Source organism: Setaria italica, chromosome III (genome assembly GCF_000263155.2).
Source record: "Setaria italica strain Yugu1 chromosome III, Setaria_italica_v2.0, whole genome shotgun sequence".
Lineage (NCBI taxonomy): Eukaryota > Viridiplantae > Streptophyta > Magnoliopsida > Poales > Poaceae > Setaria > Setaria italica.
The window spans coordinates 685,711-706,413 of NC_028452.1; the positions used below are offsets into that span (position 1 = coordinate 685,711).

General features: G+C 47.6%; 2 protein-coding genes across 3 annotated transcripts; one reads left to right on the forward strand and one right to left on the reverse strand.

Moving 5' to 3' along the window:
- Positions 1 to 1,366: 1,366 nt before the first annotated feature.
- On the reverse strand, positions 1,367 to 10,896 carry LOC101757394 (endonuclease MutS2-like). Its single transcript, XM_012844418.3, is given in 22 exon segments — positions 1,367 to 2,039; positions 2,642 to 3,100; positions 3,216 to 3,740; positions 3,823 to 4,705; positions 4,971 to 5,239; positions 5,241 to 5,625; positions 5,986 to 6,005; positions 6,166 to 6,291; positions 6,395 to 6,493; positions 6,659 to 6,769; positions 6,944 to 7,054; positions 7,139 to 7,294; positions 7,524 to 7,650; positions 7,910 to 8,055; positions 8,154 to 8,213; positions 9,462 to 9,547; positions 9,725 to 9,761; positions 9,873 to 9,949; positions 10,100 to 10,173; positions 10,313 to 10,430; positions 10,549 to 10,645; positions 10,735 to 10,896. Coding segments are annotated over 22 exon segments (4,368 nt in total). The 5' UTR covers positions 10,828 to 10,896; the 3' UTR covers positions 1,367 to 1,730.
- A 2,019-nt stretch (positions 10,897 to 12,915) lies between these two features.
- Positions 12,916 to 15,124, forward strand: LOC101758211. 2 transcript variants are annotated; one of them, XM_004959990.3, is made up of 5 exons: positions 12,916 to 13,230; positions 13,354 to 13,407; positions 14,023 to 14,126; positions 14,575 to 14,613; positions 14,737 to 15,124. In XM_004959990.3, exons 1-5 carry the CDS (start codon positions 13,155 to 13,157, stop codon positions 14,878 to 14,880), a joined length of 417 nt encoding a protein of 138 aa, XP_004960047.1. In that variant the 5' UTR covers positions 12,916 to 13,154; the 3' UTR covers positions 14,881 to 15,124. The 2 variants fall into 2 exon arrangements, with proteins under 2 accessions (XP_004960047.1, XP_004960046.1); XM_004959989.3 differs by having other exon boundaries at positions 14,575 to 15,124.
- The last annotated feature ends 5,579 nt before the right edge of the window (positions 15,125 to 20,703 follow it).

Consider the following 20,703-nt stretch of genomic DNA (forward strand, 5'->3'; position numbering starts at 1 on the left):
CATGTGAGGAGTGAGGAGGGTGTACGCGTGCGTCCGGTGTGGCGGTTGGTTGGGGTGGCGGATGTGAGCCTTTATTGGGCTAGGCGAGCCTTTTCCTTTTCCTCCTACTACCAGCCTAGTCGGCCGGAAGCCCGGAAGTATTAATCAGCCTCACTAATGACTCACCTCGCATGCAAATCACCTCGTCGATCGTGTGATCCTGCAATTTGGCCGGGATTTCAGATTTGGAACCAGAACTTATCAAGCTCTCAAATTTCTTCTTTCTTCGGGCCCCTTTGGCACGGCTCATCGAGCGGCTTCTAGGATGGCTTTTGATGAAGCCGTGCCAAACGGGAGAAGGCAAAACGGCTCACCCGCGAAAGCCAGTAGAAGCCCCGCAAAATGCGGTCTCTACGTTTCTCCATCCACCGGAAGCCAAAAAAAGTGGCTTATTCCGGCTCCTCCTCGTCACTTTCCATCCTTGTCCCCGGTGGTGGCGGAGGGGCGGAGGAGTGCCGGGGCGGCGCCGTGGTGGCGGAGGGGCGGAGGAGGACCGGGGCGGCGCCGTGGCGGCGGACGGAGCCGAGGCCGGCAAGGCGGCGCTGTGGCGACCGAGGGGCGGAGGAGGACTGGGGCGGCGCTGTGGCGGCGGAAGGAGCCGAGGCCGGCAGGGTGGCGCTGTGGCGGCGGAGGGGCGGAGGAGTGCCGGGGCGGCGCCTTGGCGGCGACGGAGCCGGGGCCGGCGGGGTGGCGCTGGAGGGGCGGAGGAGGGCCAGGCGGTCGGGGCGGATAAGGTCGGGAGGGAGGAGCGGATGGATAAGGAGAGAGGAGGGGAAAAGAAAAGAAAGGGAGAAGGAAAGAGAAAGAAAAAGAAAAGGAAAATGAGGAGAAAAAAAGAAAAAGAGAATAGAAAAATATAAGGGTATTTTGGACATTTGACACCTTCTTTCCAATCTAAAAAGCTAGGAGAAGCCGTTTTGCCAAACATTTTCCTTCAAAATAAGCCAGAGCCAGAAAAAGCTGCTTTTCCAGATGAGCTAGAGCCAAAGTTATTTTTGCACGAGCCAAAGCCGTGCCAAACGGGCCCTTCATCACTCTTTATCTTTTACTTATGCATTTACTTTTTAGAATGGTATTCCATCTCTCATATATTGTTCTGAAATGAAGTGACAAACTTGCATAGCTGCATGTGCCACAGCAGGCCTCACCACATACAATCCGCCCTGGATTTTGCTTAGGACACAGGACCGACTCATCACACTTGCCAAGGTCGTTTATCCGATCCCAATCCGCCCAGCAATCAGCTAGCGAAATCATTACGAAGAGCTCACCGGACGCCATTCCACACACGTGATCCGGACACAGGGAGCGAGGCCTGTGCTGCCGGTTTCAACCAATCAAAATATAACACTAGAAAATGGCCTGCGCATGCAGCCTCAAAAAAGGTCAAAGGTTGTACTAATATTCGTCAAATCTCCTTCCAAGTGATCTACTAGAATGGTACTAGAAAATTGTACAAGCAATGAACCTGTGATCATCGCTACAGCCAGGCACACTTGAATGCCTGCCACAATGGTATCACTGCAGGCCATGTTTTCCTGGGCCATGTTTTGTCCTGGCTGGCAGTCTAGCACACTGGCACTTGTTCAGAATCCAGACCAGCCCGTTGGCTTCAGTTTCAAGGAAACACTGTCATACAGGCTGTCTACATTACCATCCCCAAGCTGCTGTACACTGCTTGCAATGTCTGCTTACTGAATGTAGGCGACGGTGCAGCCGTAGTTGAGAGGGCTCTCGTCTTCGAACTTGACCACTCGAGGGTGGTTCCGGAGGACATCCATGGCGCATTCCTTCACAGCTCCGGTGCCCATGCCATGGACCACGAAGAGCACCTGGTAAGGCCTGCACGCGTCGATCGCCATCTCAAGCTCGTAGGATACCTCGCTCACCCGCTTCCCGCGCAGATCCACCGTGTTCTTGGACGTCTGCACAACCGGGCCGAAAGAGACGCTGCCATCTTGGCTCTGGTTCGCCTCAAACCGCTGCTTCGGCGTTCGGCCCTGATAGAAAGCGAAAACCGTCAGAACATGATTGCAGCGAGCCACGACAATCAAAGATTGCCGACCATATAAGTACCCACCAATCTTCATTGGTCCCAACGTGCCTAATTAATCAAGGTACGACAGCATATGCAGAGTTAACAAAGGTTCATGCATGCACAAGCGTTTGCATTGCGTGGACCAATCTAGGTCCAGCCTGTTCTTCCATACTGCTGGTGTGCTGCATCTACCCGAACTAAAGCAGAGACCATCAATGCCAGGAATTAGAAAGCCAGAATCAATGCATCCTGCAGGCCTCAAGCTAACTTGGTTTCCCAGACTTGCTATCGCAATGTGCCACGCGTTAGACGATGAGAATACCGACAAAATCGATTAAATTGGTTGCTGGATGTGCCACATGTATCGATTAGAACCTTGTTTTTTTTCAGTCACTGCTAAATGGAAACATGTTTTATCACATAATTAAAGCCATGGCTTAGTTAAGACATCTTTAACATCCTCAACATATATGTTTGTTCTTAACGTCTTATGCAGTGCTTTATGTAAACTGCTGAAACTAGAATTGATGCGAATAGATACTATGATGAGAAGATGCAGTGTACCTTTGGTTTTACAGAAGAGGAAGTTGCTGCCTCATTTGTACCTCGTTGAACCAATTTCATCTTGCTTCTCTTGACTTGAACCTTTATCTTCCCATATTGAACCATGCAGCTCCCATCTTCTCCAAGAGTTTCAATAACAGTGGCCATAGTTCCTCCACCCAACCCTTGAATATACACCTTGTCTCCAATTTGCGGAACAAACAAGGTCTGGTTTTCATCATCACTGAAAGTTATTTCATCTGGCTGATGAGCAGCAACCACTGAAGCAGTGGCAGCTTCCGCTTTCCTCATTAGTGAATTGTATTGTTCAAGTTTTGAATTCTTCAGTTGAACTTCGAAGTTCTTGATTATTGTGTCCATCTGAGACTTCACAACCTTCAATTCTTGTTGAACCTTTTGGGTCTCTCTAGTCCTCAGAGCAGCTAATCGACTTTCAAGATCATCAGCTTCCGAGCGAATCTTCAAAGTCAGAATATACAAAGTAGGATTTCAGATGAGAATATGATGAGAATCTTTGTACATCACTGCCATGGAAAATCAAAATAATTAGACTGAATCGTTAGAGTAAAAGTACCTCATTGTACAACCCCTCAACTTGTGAAAGAACAGATGCAGCTTCATTTGCCTGAGACTCCAAAATGTTTCTTTCATCGAGGAGAGAATCATAAAGTAAACCTTGGCGTTCCTTTTGCTTATCAGGCAACAGTTTCTCAACCCATTCCTGTGCACGATCAAGCACTTTTTGATCAAAACCGATTGACTTTGCAATACTAAGTGCATTGGAATTACCAGTACTGCCCCATAAGATTCGATATGTTGGTTGCAGAGTTTTTACACAAAATTCCATTGCAGCATTCTCAAATCGGCTATCAACTGACTGGAGACGACTTAGGTCAGCATAGTGAGTTGTCACAATGGCCAGATTCACTTTACTCGCAAGATACTTCAAAATGCTGGTTGAAAGAGCTACACCTTCTGATGGATCAGTGCCACTGCCAATCTCATCAATTAGAACTAGAGAATCCTCCGATACAACTTCTACAATCTTTCGCAGGCGTGATATGTGCCCACTGAATGTAGAGAGGCTGTGCTCCAGCGACTTCAATCCAAAAAATATTTTTTGTCAATAAGCTTATTGTCCCACAAGTGACTAGACTAAATTCTCAAAGGACAGAGACTACCTGGTGATCACCAATATCTGCAAGAACTTGATTGAACCATGGAATCCTAGGCCTTCCTTTGGCTGGGAAGAACATTCCAGCTTTTGACATAAGTGAGGACAGCCCCAAGGTCTTCATAGAGGCAGTTTTGCCTCCAGTGTTGGGTCCAGAGATCACAACTATCCTTGCATCCTTTTTTACCCACATGTCCAATGGAACAGGCATTTCAGATGCATCCACAGTTGAACCTTCTGCCATAAGAGACTGTTCAAGTAGCAAAGGATGCCGAATGCCCTCAATATAAACTGAATACTCACTGCTCTGATCCGATTGGCAACTGCTATAACTGTCACTGAAGCTTGGTTTGACACCATTTGTCCATAAGGCATACGACCCTCTAGCACAGGCAAGATCCAATTCCAAAACCTTCTCCATCAAATTTTTTATCTTCAGTTGGGAGTCAGCGATAGTTGAAGTTAGCAAGCCTAGTATTACCAATTCCTCTGCTCTCTCATCACCTGAGAGTTTAACTTCCCTGTTATTGAGTTCAACAGCATCCCTTGGCTCCATAAAGTAAGTTGCACCAGAGCCACTGGAACTCAGAACAATTCCACCTGGCACCAAATGCTTGTGTGAAGCTTTCACACCAACACACATCCTAGAACGGCGCTTAGTGACCACAGGACTATCAATTCCACCAGCTTGGAAAATCTTTGCAGCCGTATCTTTCAACAGAGATTCTAACATCTCGATGTTCCTCCTCCTTTCTCTGCGGATCGTTTCTAGCTTCTTGCTGGCCCGATCCAGGACCACAGAAAAAGTAGAATCAAGGCAAAACTCTATCCTTTGCGCAAGCTCTGTCAAGAAATCACAACCTTGCAGTATATCCAGAAGAGGAGAGTGCCTGCAGGAAGATGAATCAGCAGTTTTTGTCTTCCAAAAACATGAATCAAACAAATATGCAAGAACATTTGTAATCTGCAAACAGATGTGAATAGCAAAAATCGTTATTGATTTGCACAAGCTATCATAAAATGGGAAACAATATTCCCCTACGGCAAAATGGGAAACAATAAAATGGGAAACAGTACTCCCCTACGGCAAGCAACCATTGAAACCTGCTGTCATTGATCAATGCTATTAGTCTGATATTAGAAGAAACTCCTCACCTCCCGTCTTGCGTTTCCTCGGCGAGGCTCTGCAATTGATCGAACACTCCGCGCGCGGCCCGGATGCTGCGCCCGACTGCACAAATCTCTCGAACGGCAAGCAACCGCCCACCGGTCGCCGCGGCGACGACCGCGGACACGTCCTCCACGCCGGCAAAGTCCAACGGCGCCGACAAAAACACGGCCGCCGCCGTCTGCTCGATCAGCCTCTCGCTCTCCTCCCGGCTCCGCCCGACGGCGACCCGACCTTCCACGCAGGCGGCGCGGCCGGCGGCGGTGGCCGCGAAGTCGGCCAGCCGCGCGCATACTCCGCCCCATTCCAGAGCGGACTCCGTTTCTAGACGTATCTGCCTCGCCTCCGGTGTTTCCAACGAGGGGGTCGATGATGGTAAGGTTTGGGCGGACGAGGAGGCGGCGGCGGCAACTACGAGGCGCTGCAGCGGAGGACACGACTTCAGTACGAGGCGGCTGGGGAAATAAACCGTAGAGGTGAGGGTGGTTGGGAGGAGAAGCGTAAGCTTGGCGGTGGCTGCCATGGCCGCGGGTGGCCGTGGTCCGTGGAAGCGGGAGAGCTCCACGCTTGAAGCTGCGCGCCAGACCAGGCTCCCCCTTATCCCATGGAGACAGTCCCGGAGATTTGGCGTTTCCATTGCGTCTTGACGTAAAGATAGAATACGCTTTCTACTATCATGAACGAGTGCTACGTTTTCCTCCTCTTTTGCAGGGTCCTTCCCCGTTCATTTACTAGCATGGCAACAAGGATTTAATCCTATCAAGAAAACAAATATGGCAACAGCAAACTTGCACAGCTTGTTTTTTCCATATCAATAGAAAAAAAATTGCAATACAGAAGGTCCAGCAAGCCAAATGGCAACTGGGGCAAAATTCAGGCCAGTCCAATTGCAGGTTCTACTATACAACAGTGGCATAAATGGATTCAATTATGCACAGGGGTAACCTACAGAGAAACACAGCGCATACGAGAATATACGCTATGGATCAACAAGTGCAGTACTGGAGCAGCTTTGCATCCACCTGGCACACAAGAAGAAAACAAACAGTCAGTACTGAAAAACGTAAATCGTTAGCTTATCAATTCTTATGCCAGATACATGCATATGTTTGTACTTTGCAGCGTATATGCAGTGATTAAGCTAACAATCCAACATAACGTATCATTGAACCTACAATTTTATTTGGCGAGGATTTGGACACCACAGGCAGCCTTTGCATGCTTGTCTTCAGCAAATACAAGATTTCCTCTCACAAAAGTAGACAGGACCTTACCAGAAAGCTCTTTACCTAAATATGCTGAAATATTCTGCAAAGTTTGTATGAATTTCCTGTCATTGGTCCAGTATTGAAAGAATAGACAACAACTGGAATATATAATAATATAAGATCATTTGAGGCTGGGAGCATACCCGATGTTTATGATATACAGAATGGCTGTCATCAAGTTCGAACTGTGCCTCAGGTTTCCATACTACAATGTCAGCATGGTATCCCGGCAGAATAGCTCCCTACACAAATCAACACTACACTTGGAGATGCTTTATTGTGATAAAATATATAATCAGCATTTCTTTGAGAAAGCGTGCTGCATGGTATCAATTTGCCTAGCACGACGAAAAAAAATTAAACTGAACTTTTAGCTGCCTACATGAGATGCGCAACATTTTCAGTACCTTGTTCTTTTGCCCTGCAAGCTTAGCTGGATTTTCACTCCACCATGCGGCTAGTTGATTCAGAGTAATGCCATACTTCTTCCCGTACGACCATGTCACAGGAAGAACAAACTGCGGGTATTTATACCAAACAGGTTACGAAGTGTGCACAACTAATCTGTAAGACATTAACTTTCAGTATTTTTAGTGCTGCAACTTTTGCTTGAAATATGATTGAATTTGCGTTGGCACTTCTGAATTCACATGTACTACTGTCCTGGAAAACCGAAACTAGGAGAAACTAACCTGCAATGATGATATACCTCCCCATGCCTTTAAAAAGTTGCCTTCTTCCATTAGTTTGAGATCAGGAGCTGACGGTGAGTGGTCTGAGCTTAACATGTCTATGTGCCCGTCCTAGTATTAATCATGCGATAGTTAGCTCGATCAGTTTACTAGAAGATGTCAAGAAGTCAGAACCAGTGTAAAGAAGTAGCATACAAGCAGAGCTTTCCAAAGATTTTCTCTGTTCATGCCATCACGTATAGGAGGAGCACATTTGAAGCGAGTATCCCCATCTGGAACTTCGTCAGCTGAAAATGCCAGGTAATGAGGACATGTTTCTACAGTCACACTTGCACCAGTGCGTTTAGCATCCTGCAAGCACAGAGATTTACAGTATGAAATCACAATACCACCATGAAAAGAAGTCAATCGATACAGTAATATGCATAAGCTTTTTCGACAACAATAGTTCCACATTTTGGAGGAGCAGGGTCTGTCGTTCATTTTGTTTACGTGCAGCTTATTTCTGGACTTGTTGAAACCAGAAATTCATATAGATCATGCAAATGTTGTGCAATGTTTTTTAATGATGTTTTTATACCTTCATAAGTTCAAGGGAAGTTTTTGCATCTGACAGATGAACGATGTGAATATGGGCTCCTTCTGACCGACCTCCTGCCTCTGTATCCTTCATCGCACGTTGCAAATCTCTAATAGCTGATTCCTCCCTAGGTTTAAGCAATTGCAAAATTTATAAAGTGAGGCCGCTTATGGTAAAGCTTATCCTTCAGACCTTTTAAGTTCTAAACCGTACTGCTCAAGAAAACAGTTGACACTTAAACTCCTAAGACTTGTCGTTTACCCATTTTTTTCCAGAGAATAACACTAAAACCAGAGGTATGTATTCCACTTCCATGATCTAAATTCCCCAAAAGAAATCAAGATACAGAAACCCAGCACTCGAGATGCACATACTAACACAATTACCATGCTGGTGGTCTAGACTTCAGATATGTCGCATAGGATCGGGGATCTAGTTCACCATCGAGTCCATCTTCATCCTCGACATCAGGTATACGTTCAGCATGGACAAGCAAAGGTCTCTGGTATTTTGCCAGTGTGACCAATCCTTCCTACGGTGTTACACCATGGAGAGAAACACATCAGAGACTCCATAGGACAAGTTTGAAAAAAATTGTGAATCTAGATTAAGGAAAATAATGAGACATACCTCGATATGAGTTGAATTTGTCATGGGAAAGTCGTTGATGCCCGAGGGACACATAAAAGACTAGAACCATGAAAAGTGAGAGCAGTCAGTTTGTGTGTACATGTGTAGGCTATAAGGAGGAAAAGAAGCAGGGACCTACTACTTAAATTCCTAGCAAAAAAAAAAAACTCCAAACGATAATGGAATATTTGCTGTGCTGTCTGATTGTATCATCCTAATGTTGCTACTGCGCATGACGGCAAAAAAAGCTTCCTTGTGGAAAACAAGGAACATGGAAAAGAATTTGAAAATGATGTCCAAAACCGCTTGGAGGGGCGACTTGGGAGGCGACAACCACCCGCCGCCTGCCCCGACTCCGGCCGCCCGGAGGACAGTCTGCCCGTGGCCGGCCGCGCCGCCGCTGGCGCGTCCCCCCCTGGTGGCGCATTTTCCCGGTGGGGGCCGAACATCTGGTCATGTGGCGGCGTTCTTCGGCTCCTCGGTGCCTGGCGGTCCCCGTGCTCCTGGCGGCGGTGATGGGGAAGGAACGGGGTTAGGCAAAAGCCTGTACCTGCTTGCGGGAGGCGTCATTCATCCCCTCTTTCCTCCCCCACGGCGAGTTTCCGGTGAAAACCTTGACAGTGTTGGTCGGACGATGACGGCGCCAGTGACGTCGCTCCTTCCCTTGAGGCGTCGTTTTGGAAGCTCAGCGGACTCTTAGTGTACTCTTGTTGCCGTCACTGCAGGGATTGTTGCTGAACGCCGCCCCCGCCAGAGAAACACCGCCTCCGGTCGTCTCCGACCGGTCAGGGTCCTCGTGGTGGTCGTCTTGGGAATGTCTTCTTCTGCACCTGCCCTCGCTTCGATTCGTACACCTCGCCCGGGTTGATTAGGTCGTCATTGTCTGGCGGATGCTTTACCGCCATAGTTGCTCCAGGCGGATGCTTTGCCCTCACGGTTGTGCTGGTTGGGTGGATACTTTGCCACCGTTGTTGTGTTCGGCCGGATGCTCTGCCGTTGCGACCTTTAGCATCCTTGACGAGGTCGTATCTTTTGGCAGGTTCAGGAGAGTGGCTGTGTCTAGGTCTGTGGGTTCGAGTGTGCTTCCTCTTTGTTGTTTCGCGTCGTGTGGTGATTGTTTGTGTGTTTCTTCAGTGTTTCTTTTTCTTTAGTCCTTTGTGCTCTTGTGATGGTCAAACTTTGCTTGACTTCATTGACATTGTATCTGCTTTCTTCTTAATCGAAAGGTGCTTCGGCACTCACGAAAAAAGATGTCCAAAACCTAGTGCATATGAGAATTCAGTGCTAACTGCTAGCTGAGAAACAAACCTTCAGTCCTAAAACTCCTGCATTTAGGAGGCTCTCTAGAGCACTTGGGTTGAAGGCGTTCTCTGGCACGAGACCTCCCCAGAACCCTGTATACGAGTACCATAGGAGTCAGATTTGTGGACATGCGAATCTTATGGTGCAAGAGATTCTTTTTTATTTACTTCAGAGAAGATTTCATGAAAGAGCTTGAGACACTGTCCTTCCGTTTGGAAACATGAACGAAAAAGAACTGTTAGCTTCAGCGTTTCAATCGGCCAACTTACCTACATCAACATATAGCTTATCCCGAGCTGCTTCGAGCTGAAAGTAAGGCATGTGAGGCCAGTGTTAATCATGGATAAGAGGCAGGTAGTGACTATATGTGCATTACGTCCCTGTGCAGTGATACTGCAGCTGGCAGAGAAATCTGACCTTCAGCTTGAGAGTTTCTTCAGAAACTGTTGATGGAAAGTTGTTGAGTGGCATGTCCACTAGCGTTGTTATCCCGCCTGAAACAAAAGGAATTGCACGATTATCTGTCGTGCTTGCTCTTGACTGATGACAGAGACTCAGGCCATGGTCCATAAGACTACAGGCGCACCAAAACCATGCCATAACTAGCAACTAGTTGGCTGTAAGTCTCTGAAGTGAATTTGCACCTGCAGCAGCTGCCTTTGTACCAGTGGAGAAGCCCTCCCACTCTTCACGTCCAGGCTCATCGAGATGGGCATGCCTGAATGAATAATAATCAGGAAAAATGAAAGAGTGAAAAAAATGGGTCATCAGAAAAGTTATAGCGAGCATCACTGTTTACCACACCATTTTGGCCATGCCTAATCTCCTATCAGTATTCAGTGGGAAGGTTTGCTTACACGTCGATGAGTCCGGGCATGATGACCGCGTCACCGTAGTCGAGGAGCGGCCGCCGGAGCACGAAGCTCCTGTAGTCCCCGACGGCGATCGCGTTGATCAGTCCCCCTTTGACCTCCACTGCACGCATCACCCGATCACACAGGAACCATCATTTTTCTGTTTCCACTTTCACCGCAGTGACAGCATGGAACGACGATGAGGAGGCGGCGGCGAGGTCAACGCGCGAGACTCTCACCTGCGGCGGGCCCGACGCGGCCGAGCGTGACGACGCGTTCGCTGGCGATCCAGAAGTGGTCGTGCGGGAGGAGACTGCACCCTTCGCCGCCCAAACTCTGCAACCAACAGGTTTCATCAGCCTCCATTCCCTCCACAACAGATTCGGCGAACGAACACCACCATCGCTGTCGGGAATCCCGGGAACCTTGGAGAAGGGCGCGCGGTAGAGGAGCGCGGCCGCGAGCGCCGCCACCACCGCGAGCACCGGCACGAGCCGCCCCTTCGCCGATGCCGCCATGGCTCCTCCTCCTCCTCGCCTAAGTGCCGTCCCTTTCTGTTTTTGCTGCGTCGTCGTGGTGCGCCCCCCGTGCCTCTAGTGGCCTGGCGGCTCCTGCCGTCCTACGCTGCTGAGGTGGATGAGCGGCCGCCAGTTGGATCCGTGGGCGCGGAGCACCGACCCCGTGAGGAAGGAGATTCGTGTGGGGCCGGGCTGTCGGTGAGGTCAGGTCTACTGGACCGGGTGCCGGGGCACGAGGCCGTGGGCCAAGTTGGCCTTGTCACGTTGTGGGGTGGGGGGGATCCGCGATCCAAGTGGATTGAACCTTTGGGAATCTCTATTCCTTTTCGTGCTCACAAAAATCCGAGATTCCTTTTATTTGTGGTACCAAACAATGCGAGATTCTTTATTTAGTCCGTGCGGAGCGGGTGGTTGGGCGAATGTGAGTGTGACGCGGCTTTCGACTTTGGAGGGTCACGATTGGCTGCTCCGCCTCCCAAACGCCACTGGGTGGAGAAAAATGTTTTTCTTTTCACGGGAGATAAATTGTTAGTTTGTTACGCGCGGAATTTACCGCATACTAGGCAAGAAACACTCCGTAAGTCAAAATTGTGACGTGAGCGCCCGAGGAAGATCCGAGTCCTGCCGGTCGCTTTACAGGGATGTTTGATAGCTAAACTGCTTCAGGATCACATGGAACGTTCGGATGCTAATTAGAAGAATTAAATATAAACTAATTATAAAACTAATTGCAGAATCCCTAGGCTAATTCCCGAGACGAATCTATTAAACTTAATTAATCCATCATTAGCAAATGGTTACTGTAGCACCATATTATCAAATCATGGACTAATTAGGCACCACATTGTTAAATTATGGACTAATTAAGCTTAATAGATTTATCTCACGAATTAGTCTCCATCCTAATTAGATTATATTTAATACTTCTAATAACATCTAAATATCCAATGTGACATGATTTAGTCACCAAACATCCGCTACCCGCCTGCTGCACCGCTTGTTTTCCTGCAGATTCTGTCACACGAGTCACGAGGGAAGCTAGATTCCACCTACTCTTTCACATGACACTATCACACGAGACACAACAAGGGCATGGCCGATCACCAAGAGCACTGTCATAAAGCCTGGTGTTATGTGAAAACATAACTGACCGCATGTTGGTTAGTGAAAGGCAGTGTCACCCCTTTTCAATTTAAGGGGGAAAAAAACACAATGGATGGCTGCTCGTGTTGCAGGTAGTAACTTTCATTTGTCTGACCACTTTGCAATTTATAAGAAAGAAAAAAAAAGATACACAAGAGATGGCTAGCTGCACGTGTTCCAGCAAAACTTGCGCATCATGCGTATTATATTATTATATTTACATGAAACACGCCATCATTTGTGTTCTTTGAAAATTGCACCACGCACACTTTGGCATTGAGTTAGTCGAGAAATAAGGAAATGATGCCATCCAACACAGAGATACCACATACTTAGAATCGAATACTATAAGAATTACTCTTTCTAAATTTAACCTCGGGTAAAGAGGAAACCTCCTGAAGAAGTGACAAGTGCATGGTCTAGTGGCATATCAAAATTTTAGGATTAGCTGTATACTCAGTCGAAAGAAAAACTTCTGTAAATGACTCGTAGCACAATAATGTTCCCTTAAAAGGATCGTGCCAGTTTTTATGTGCAATCAAACTAAAAGTAAACTTTGGTTGCTATCTTTTCGCTTAAACATTTGGAAATGTAAGACTTTATTTCAAAAATCATCTATAGCACTAAATTTCAAAATATGCTCTTGTATAAATTATCTTTTTTGTATAAATTATTAATTAAGCAGCTTAGCAAAATGTTCTTTTTTTGGATTTGGAAGGAGCAGCAACCCAAAGAAGTAGCAATTATGCGCACAAGTTTCGTCTCAAAAAATCTGTACCAAGTTATCATGCTCATGCCATCTTTTAGAATTAGGATTTGAATAATTGAAAGACCATGCTTACCAAAAAGACCTCACGAGACCGTCTCGAATCCTGATGCAAAATTGCCTTAAAGCAAGGGGTGTCCTAGTATAAAACGATTGTCGAGGGACCTGTCGGAGAATTTCCTTGGCCCTTCCTCCCCAATTTGCTCCGCGCCGACCACGAACCGAACAGCGCGCCGCCGCCGCCGCTCCCTCTCCACCTCCATTTCCTCCCCCTTTCTCCTCGCCTCCCTCCTTTACCGGAGCCACCAGAAGCGTCCTCGGCAGCCGCCGCAGTCTCGCTGCCGTTCGCTTCGCCGACCGATCCGGCCGTGCGGGACGCGGGAGGGTTTGGCGCCGGAGGCAGGCCAGGGCGGACGGGATGTTCTCCGGCGACTGGACGCCGCCGTGCGGCAGCTGCTGCACCAAGAAGTACGCGAGCCTCGTGCAGATCCCATGTCAGTGTCCGGGTCCATCCTCTCCCGCAAAATCATTGATTTGGTTCGTTTATTCGAAACTAACGGTATCATTTTCCCCCTTTCTGACATTTGGTTTTGGCGCAATTGGGCGTTGGTTTGCAGGGAGGGTGTTCTGCAAGAAGGGGTGCAACGCGGACGGCGACACCTGGGAACAATGTGAGTATGCTTACTATGGAATGCCTATTGCTGTTGTGTGATCCCCTGGTTTTCAGTTGCTCTTGAAGCTAAATTGCTTGGTTTCAGACTTGCTTATTCAGGTGATCAGGTCCCTTTCAATTGTTGATCCATAGCAGTAGGTTAGGTATGCATTGTCTTCGTGTCCTGTCTGTCTGCCTCTTCTATTAGGATCAATAGAGTTGGCTAATTAAGATTACACGTATAGGCTCGTATTCATGAAAATTGGTTCAGAGTCTACTGGTACACTGTAGTCGTTACCCCTCATCAAGTCATTATGCACACAGTACACTCACAATGGTAAATGGACTGATGGAAGATGTCGTTTGTATAGCATAGTGGGGTTTTCATGTTGGTATTACTGGTATTTGGTGGATGTACAGTGGATTATTTTGTCGACCTATTGCCTTGTTCAGTAGATTGATTGTTCTAAAGAGTTTGATTTCTGTCACTAAATCAAGATGTTGTGATTCAGGACAGCAAAATTCTTCCTGTGTCAACTCATATATATAGGACCAAAATAGGATAGTTTCTTATCAACAATGTATTTGTATTTTGTAGCATGTGAGATAACTTACTTCGCTGTAAAATCCTCAGGCATAGGAAAATGTACTGAAATCTGCTACAAGGATCCAGTGTTGGAAGATCGGCAGTGGAGTGCTTACATTGATCGATCTCCAGGGCAGGATAGTTACTCTTTGGTGAGTAACATTTTGCTGCCTTACTGATTTGATCTGGTTACTACATCGTGTAGAAGTTATGCAAATAAACCATTTACCACCTATTCTAGTTATTGTTGCCCTTCTGCTACATTTCTAATTTTGTATTTGTTCTCTTTATCTAGCAATGTGCACTTTACAGAATCATGTTCAGACAACTGCATGGTTAGGAAGAAAATATACATGATGCCATTTTGAACTACTTAGAGGTGTTCTTTGGCCTACCATTCACTTTTAATATCAGATTGTTGTTTGATCTGCATAGAAAGCAGGGCACCAAAGGCATTTTTTTATATGAAGCATATAACTTTGTTGGCTTTCTTTTAATATGACGAAGCAAACTTTGTTATGCTAGACGGATACAACCATTAGGATTGATATGTTTGGTGTTTACAGCTGTGCTTTCTGACAAATTCGGTTTTCCCTGCAGGAGTGCTTCAATGCTTGTGTGTCTGGCTGTGGATTCAGGGTACATACTAAATATCCAAGAGCACCATATCTTTTTTTTTGCTTGCTGCTTCTTGGTTTGTGTATCGATTACTATTATGCCCATCAGAAACCTAAGCAGTCATCTGGCGCCGTTGCATTGCAGTTTGAGGTCCCAACAGAGAAGGTTGAAGAGATCAAGCCCAACAGGCCATCCAAGCCGTCGCCACCTCCTGAAGTGAAGCGAACTACGAGTCCACCAGATTCCACTGTGGGGAGCCGTGAAGACGTGCCATGCACATCGGCGTAGTTTCACACGCCTCCAAATTTTGTAAAACCGATGCAGTTCTTCTTGCCCTGTTCTTCCTGACCCGTCCTCTTCTCGTTCTGAAGAACGTACGGGAAAATTATCATAGCTAGTGGTAATTGCTAAATTAGAGCGGGACAAATTATAGCACTGGCAGTGAAAGATTGATGGGGAGACGAGGAATCCAGCGATGTACTATTGTGTTCAACTAACGGAGTTTTGTGCTAAATGCATGGCATTGTGTTCAGTTTTCTTCATTACGAGCCTGCTTGGTTGGATACCAACTTTTGCCAAGCTAAACCATGGCAAGCCAATATCAGGACTTGTCAAAATCAAGGCCTGCAAATATTAGAGAAGAAAATCTTGTTATTTAGTTGGTTTGGTGCCAAAATATGGCAACCAATATTTTCCTCCATGTGAGCTTCAGTTCCGTCGATGGCCCTTCAATAATCAATATGTATACAGGCAGGCCCAAATGCAATGGAAGTGCGACCCAAAACTGCTTTCTATATGCCCGTGGGCCGTGTCTGCCGGAGGGAAGCAAAAGCTCCACATCCCGCCGAGTCCGAGTGCACGCGCCATTCATGCATGTCCTAACGTACCTACTCCGTAGAGATCCGTCGGGATTGTTGCCCCAAAAAATTCGAGACCAAAACAGACGAGAGAGGAGGGTGGCGGTGCAACCAAGCAATGTGTTCCCGTCCCGGCCTCCCTTTTAAAACGGAAAGGAGGAGTCTGTCTCGGCGTCCAGCAGAAAAAAAATCTCAAGCAGAGGAATGGCGATGGATCAGGGGCAGGGGAGTCAAACTCTCAAGCTGATGGATCAGAGTGGGAGCCAATTAGATTCTTCTTTTCTTTTTTCTTCCCCCTGAGTTTGAGCCAATTAGTCCTCTTATTAAAGGGAAAGTGCACTCTCATCTCGGGAGAAAAAAGAGAGTACGCTTTTCTCCCACGCACGGCCATGTCTTTGCGGTTCTATCTATGGAGTATATACCTTGCTTTAAGGCAAACGCCTTGTATTCACGTAGTCCAGCGTTTTTTTTTCTCTCTACGAAGAATTAGTCGTATTGCAAGTTGTTTTTATCTACGAAATACTCGCATCTACTTAAGAATTAGTTTTGTTTTTTCTGTGCAGCCCAGTTTAGGTTAAGTTTAACGAGATGGTATGGATGAAGAAGTCTGTCTACTATCTAACCACACGATGCGCTGGTATAAATTTCTTTTTATGCCACTAGAAGATTTGGCAATATCTTATTTGCCACTGAAAAGTCAAAACGCTTGTGATATATGAAGCAACTATGAAATTCCTTAGTGGCGTAGATGAAATTTACCGTGCCGGTCTTACCTGGAGCTAGCTTTTATATGATAACTTTTGGTCAACAAGAATTATACATTATGGGTATCATGTCTTGCAGGTCAGGGCTCCAAAAGACCGTGATGTATGATAGTGAACAAGTAAACGTTGTGTCGAGAAATTGTAATGCCCTATGGCTCGGTCCTACTACTTACACACTAAGTAAAACACGCACTCACACCAAATCCGCTTACACTTTCGTCCTCGCTTCACGTAAAACGGTTAATTCGGGGTTTAAATGCATTTGACACTTGAGTTTATATGTTGGTGAGCACCACTCTAGTAAGGTAGGATTATTTTTCCACTCATGTCATGCCCAGAGTCACATGGGCCACTAGTGGGCTCTAATTCATTCTAAGCTGGGAATGTTACAGAAATATACCTACACATTGGGTTATACACGTTTAGGTTGGAATATAGTCATCTCAAGTCTATGGGGATGACTCGCTGGCCAGCTTACAGGAGGAACGGGATTATCCTGGTGGATTTAAGTCTCAGAGCCATCTCTTGCGCATGCCCTTGAAGGAAGCCTTGAAAAGATGAAGAAGAGATCAAAAGGAGGAGAGAGATTCTATCTTCCCACAGCAACAGTTCTCATCACAAAATAAATGCTTTTATAAAATAACGACAAGGTTGTTGATCAGTAGCATTAATATTTTTTAGGTTGCATTATTGTGCTAATTCTAAAGAAAATGACCTAATTATTATGTTTTGAAACTCCAGTAAGTCTTGTTCAGTTGTGTGAATATTTTGTTGCTACAATACGACTTTTTATTGGATGGATGGTTAAAATGCTCCTATCTTGTACTCTCTTGGAGATGTACATATTTGAAACAAACATTTCAAACAAAAAAAATGTATATAAGCTATGAAAAAAATGTCACCGTAGATATTGTAATATCAGCCTTATATTGTTATTCTCTGTATATATTGGGTGTGCCGGATTTTTTCTATATTGGGCTCCAACACATTATATACTTCAATAAATTTCTTCTTCTTCATCCAGTCTTAAATATAACCTCGTCTAAGTTTGTTCTGTGCAAAGCTTTTAAATTATAACCATTAATATTAAAAATTTATTAGAAGTTGACATTGATTAACAATACATGATTGTCCATATGAAAATTCTAGATCTTTTTGAGCTGATACGTTTAGATATCAAATTCTGTCCGATCAAACTTTAGATGAAGAATATATATAACCTGTGCAAGTTCTGCTACTCATGCAGCACTGAAGCCCAATGTTCGTATTTGTGCCTTCCAATATCCAAAGTCTAAACCCAAATATAAAAAAACTCTCAGTTCATATCGTATTTCCTGTGATTTTGCAATATAATCATAAATACAACACACATTCAAATATGAGGTTATTTCAGACAAGTAGTGGGTTAGTATAAAAATTGGTCCAATAGTACCACTACCATATAGCTTTGAAACTCCAGTGAGTTATTGTTGTGTGAATACTTTGTTGCTACAATACATCGGTGATTAAAAATGCTACTAGATAAAGATATATACGAAAAAAATCCAAACAAATTAAAGAAGATTTATATAAGCTATGATAGAATTTGCTTCCCATGAAAAAAATATTATGGTAGTCACTGGACGCCACCATGCACGGCGAACCTGCGCTCGCGTGTAGTCGGGATCAAATCCTTCTCGAAAAAAAAGGATCTGCTCATGCTGTACCTACCACAAGCACAACCAGCCCATGCCGCTTGCAGTGAGATCCAGCAGACCACCATATCTGCAAGCGAAGATCCACAATCCGCTACCCGGCCGTGAGCAGCTCATAGCGGGGAGGACTTAAACAAAAAGAAAAGCATGTACATGACTAAACTGTAAAACTAGATATCGCAAACCACTCGAGACCTCTACGAGACAAGGCGCTCCCCTCCCCACTCTTCTCATGCACTTCTTCTCTCGCTAGAAAAAAACCCCATGTCATCTCCAAAACCCTCCGCTAGAATTTGCTTCCCATGAAAAAAGGATTATGGTAGAAAGAAGATTTATATAAGTTATGATAGAATTTGCTTCACATGAAAAAACATCACAAATAGATAAGCAAGCCCCGAACATTAGCAACAAAGTTCTTGATTACCCTTGGCACTAGCTAAATCGCCAAATTGAGCCGGATCGGAGGCCAGGACGCGGCGGAGATGATGGCACCCACCCGCACGCCGACATTGCGTGCGCGCGGATGGGAAAAGTTGGTCGCACATTCGAACGCTAGCGGAGGCTCTGCAAAACCCTCCAATGCAAAAGTAGAGGTAGATCGAGATGAACTTGCTGGCTCATCTAGGAGCCAAAAAAAATTAATTCAAAATCAAACGCCCCCTGGGTGTTGTGGTCGGCGAGGTCGTCGTCGTTCAGAGGTCAGGTCGTCGAGGAGGGCGCACTTGTCGGGGAGGTCGAAGCGCTCGCTACCGCCAGTCTCGTCCAACTGGATGTACACATCGGTGGGGGTGGGGACCTTGATAAGTCCTGCGCCGTCGCCACGCTACGCCCCCTCCAGCCATGGTGAAGGGCGGGCTCCTCGGGGATATTCTTGACCTCCAACCACTCTGGGAGCTGGAAGCGTGTGGAGTGCACGGAGAGCTCACCTCGCAGAGCTCCTTCTTCAGGCGCTGAAGCTCGCTCCCGCCGGTGTCGTCCACCTTGACGAAGTGCTTGACGGGGGCGGAAACCTTGAGGAAGTCCCTGGCCGCTGCCGCGCCTTGGGACTTGCGGTTGCACGTGGTCGGCAGGCGGAGTCCCCTTTCCGACCATGGGGAGGACGCTAGGGTTTTCTGCTCGTTGTTGATTGAGTAGTACTAGTTTGAGGTGGTTTCTTCTCAAAAATGGCTTTATGCCTCGACGAGAGGCAGAAGGAGGTTTTACAGTGGGTGCGCTCACAGCTCGCCTCGCGTGGGAAGCAGGCGGCCCGCGCCTGGACCAGACCTCCCCCATTCTAGAAGCGAATAAACAAGAGGAAAACCGGTCCATGCCCAAGTCGAGGAGGAGAGGCGACACCGATGGCATGGACAGCGGCGTGGATAGCGGGGCTTGCCGATTACGGGAGAAGTGCCCACGCAGGCACGCACGCCAGCTGACCAACGTGGGACAGGGCCGGCGGGAGGCGGTGCACGACGGGCATGGCCGCCGGATGTCGGACGTCCGGCGGGGAGCAGAAGTGATTCGGGTGGTGGTTGCTTTTACCATTTTTTTTTTTGATAAAAGTGCTTTTACCGTCTTTGAGCAGCTAGATACATATTACTGTGAGCCCCCAGGCCACGCTAATTCCGTATATCACTCCGACCCATTCCATACATGCATGACCGTTGCCATGCAACGCACCTTTTGCTCGCAGTAATTGGCGTCCATGAACTAGTTACCATGCAGCAGTGCAACAAAATGTTGGGTGCTCAAAATGTTGCCGTGTTGGCCACGGGAAAACCAAAAGCACTACAGTAGAAAGCTAGAACAAAATCGTGTTGCCGTGTTGAGAAGAAGAGCGCCCCCAGAACATCCACTGCTGCAGCCTTGCAGGAATGGAACAGGAAGGATCTCTCTCGTTCCTGTGCAGTGCACGCCGGCCGGGAGACGCACGCACAACACAAACACAACGGTGGCTGCTGACAGGAGGACCGGCCGCCGTGGCCCTCAGGCGCACTTACGCTTCCCCTGCTTCAGCCTCCGTGCAGCCCTGCCTCCGATTTTTGCCGCGTGCCGCTTCGTGCAGATCCGACGGGACAACGTGGAAGAGGCATCGTTTGGCCTAGAATAATGCCGCTGTTCCGCTGCTTGCACTTGCCGTTGCTGAATGGTGCAGCTCCGCTAGAGCTCGGCCGCTGCCGCCTGCGGACGCCGTCGCTTTTCCCGGTCGGCCGCCGACATCCTCTCGCTCAACCGGGCTCCGTGACACATCGCGCGATGCGTCTGCGTTGCCTCCTGCGCCTACTGCCAACCCCGCGGCACCATCCAGCGGTGGCAGCCGTGCGGCCATCGTCTTCGCCGCCGGACGCTCTAGGCCGGAGAACGCCGATGATGCAGTGGGCATCGCCGGGGAAGGGTGCGCGTCGGCGAACTAGAGAACGCCCAGAGTCGCCGCGAGGAGGCCCGAGCCGCGCGCAGCCGTTCACGGTCAGGTTGAGCGCCGTGCGCGCGGGGTAACCCGTGCGGCCGCGCGCCCTGCGGTGATCTTGCGCCAGAGGTGCAGGGATACGGTCTCGAAGATCGTATCCGTCGGCGGCCTGGTATTGCGCGGACGAGGCAATCACGGGGCCGCGCCGCGCCGCCGCAACGAGAAGCGGTTGATCTGGAGCAGGAGTCGCGCGAGTTCCGGGGCCGGGAGAGCGGTGGGCCGAGAGCGGCATCGGCACCGCGGCCTCCACGACGAGGACGCCGGCGCCGCCTCTGCCCGTGTCGAAGAGCAGGCGGTTAGCGTGGCTTTGGCGCTCGAGGCGGCGGGCGGTGATGAGGAGCGGGAAGTGC

Excerpts from the sequence above, each read along its gene's own strand:
- LOC101758211 (XM_004959989.3), top strand. The coding sequence starts at position 13,155 with ATGTTCTCCGGCGACTGGACGCCGCCGTGCGGCAGCTGCTGCACCAAG. Across the intron at positions 13,231-13,353 it reads GAGCCTCGTGCAGATCCCAT|GGAGGGTGTTCTGCAAGAAG; the intron begins GTCAGTGTCCGG and ends GTTGGTTTGCAG. Across the intron at positions 13,408-14,022 it reads CGGCGACACCTGGGAACAAT|GCATAGGAAAATGTACTGAA; the intron begins GTGAGTATGCTT and ends TAAAATCCTCAG.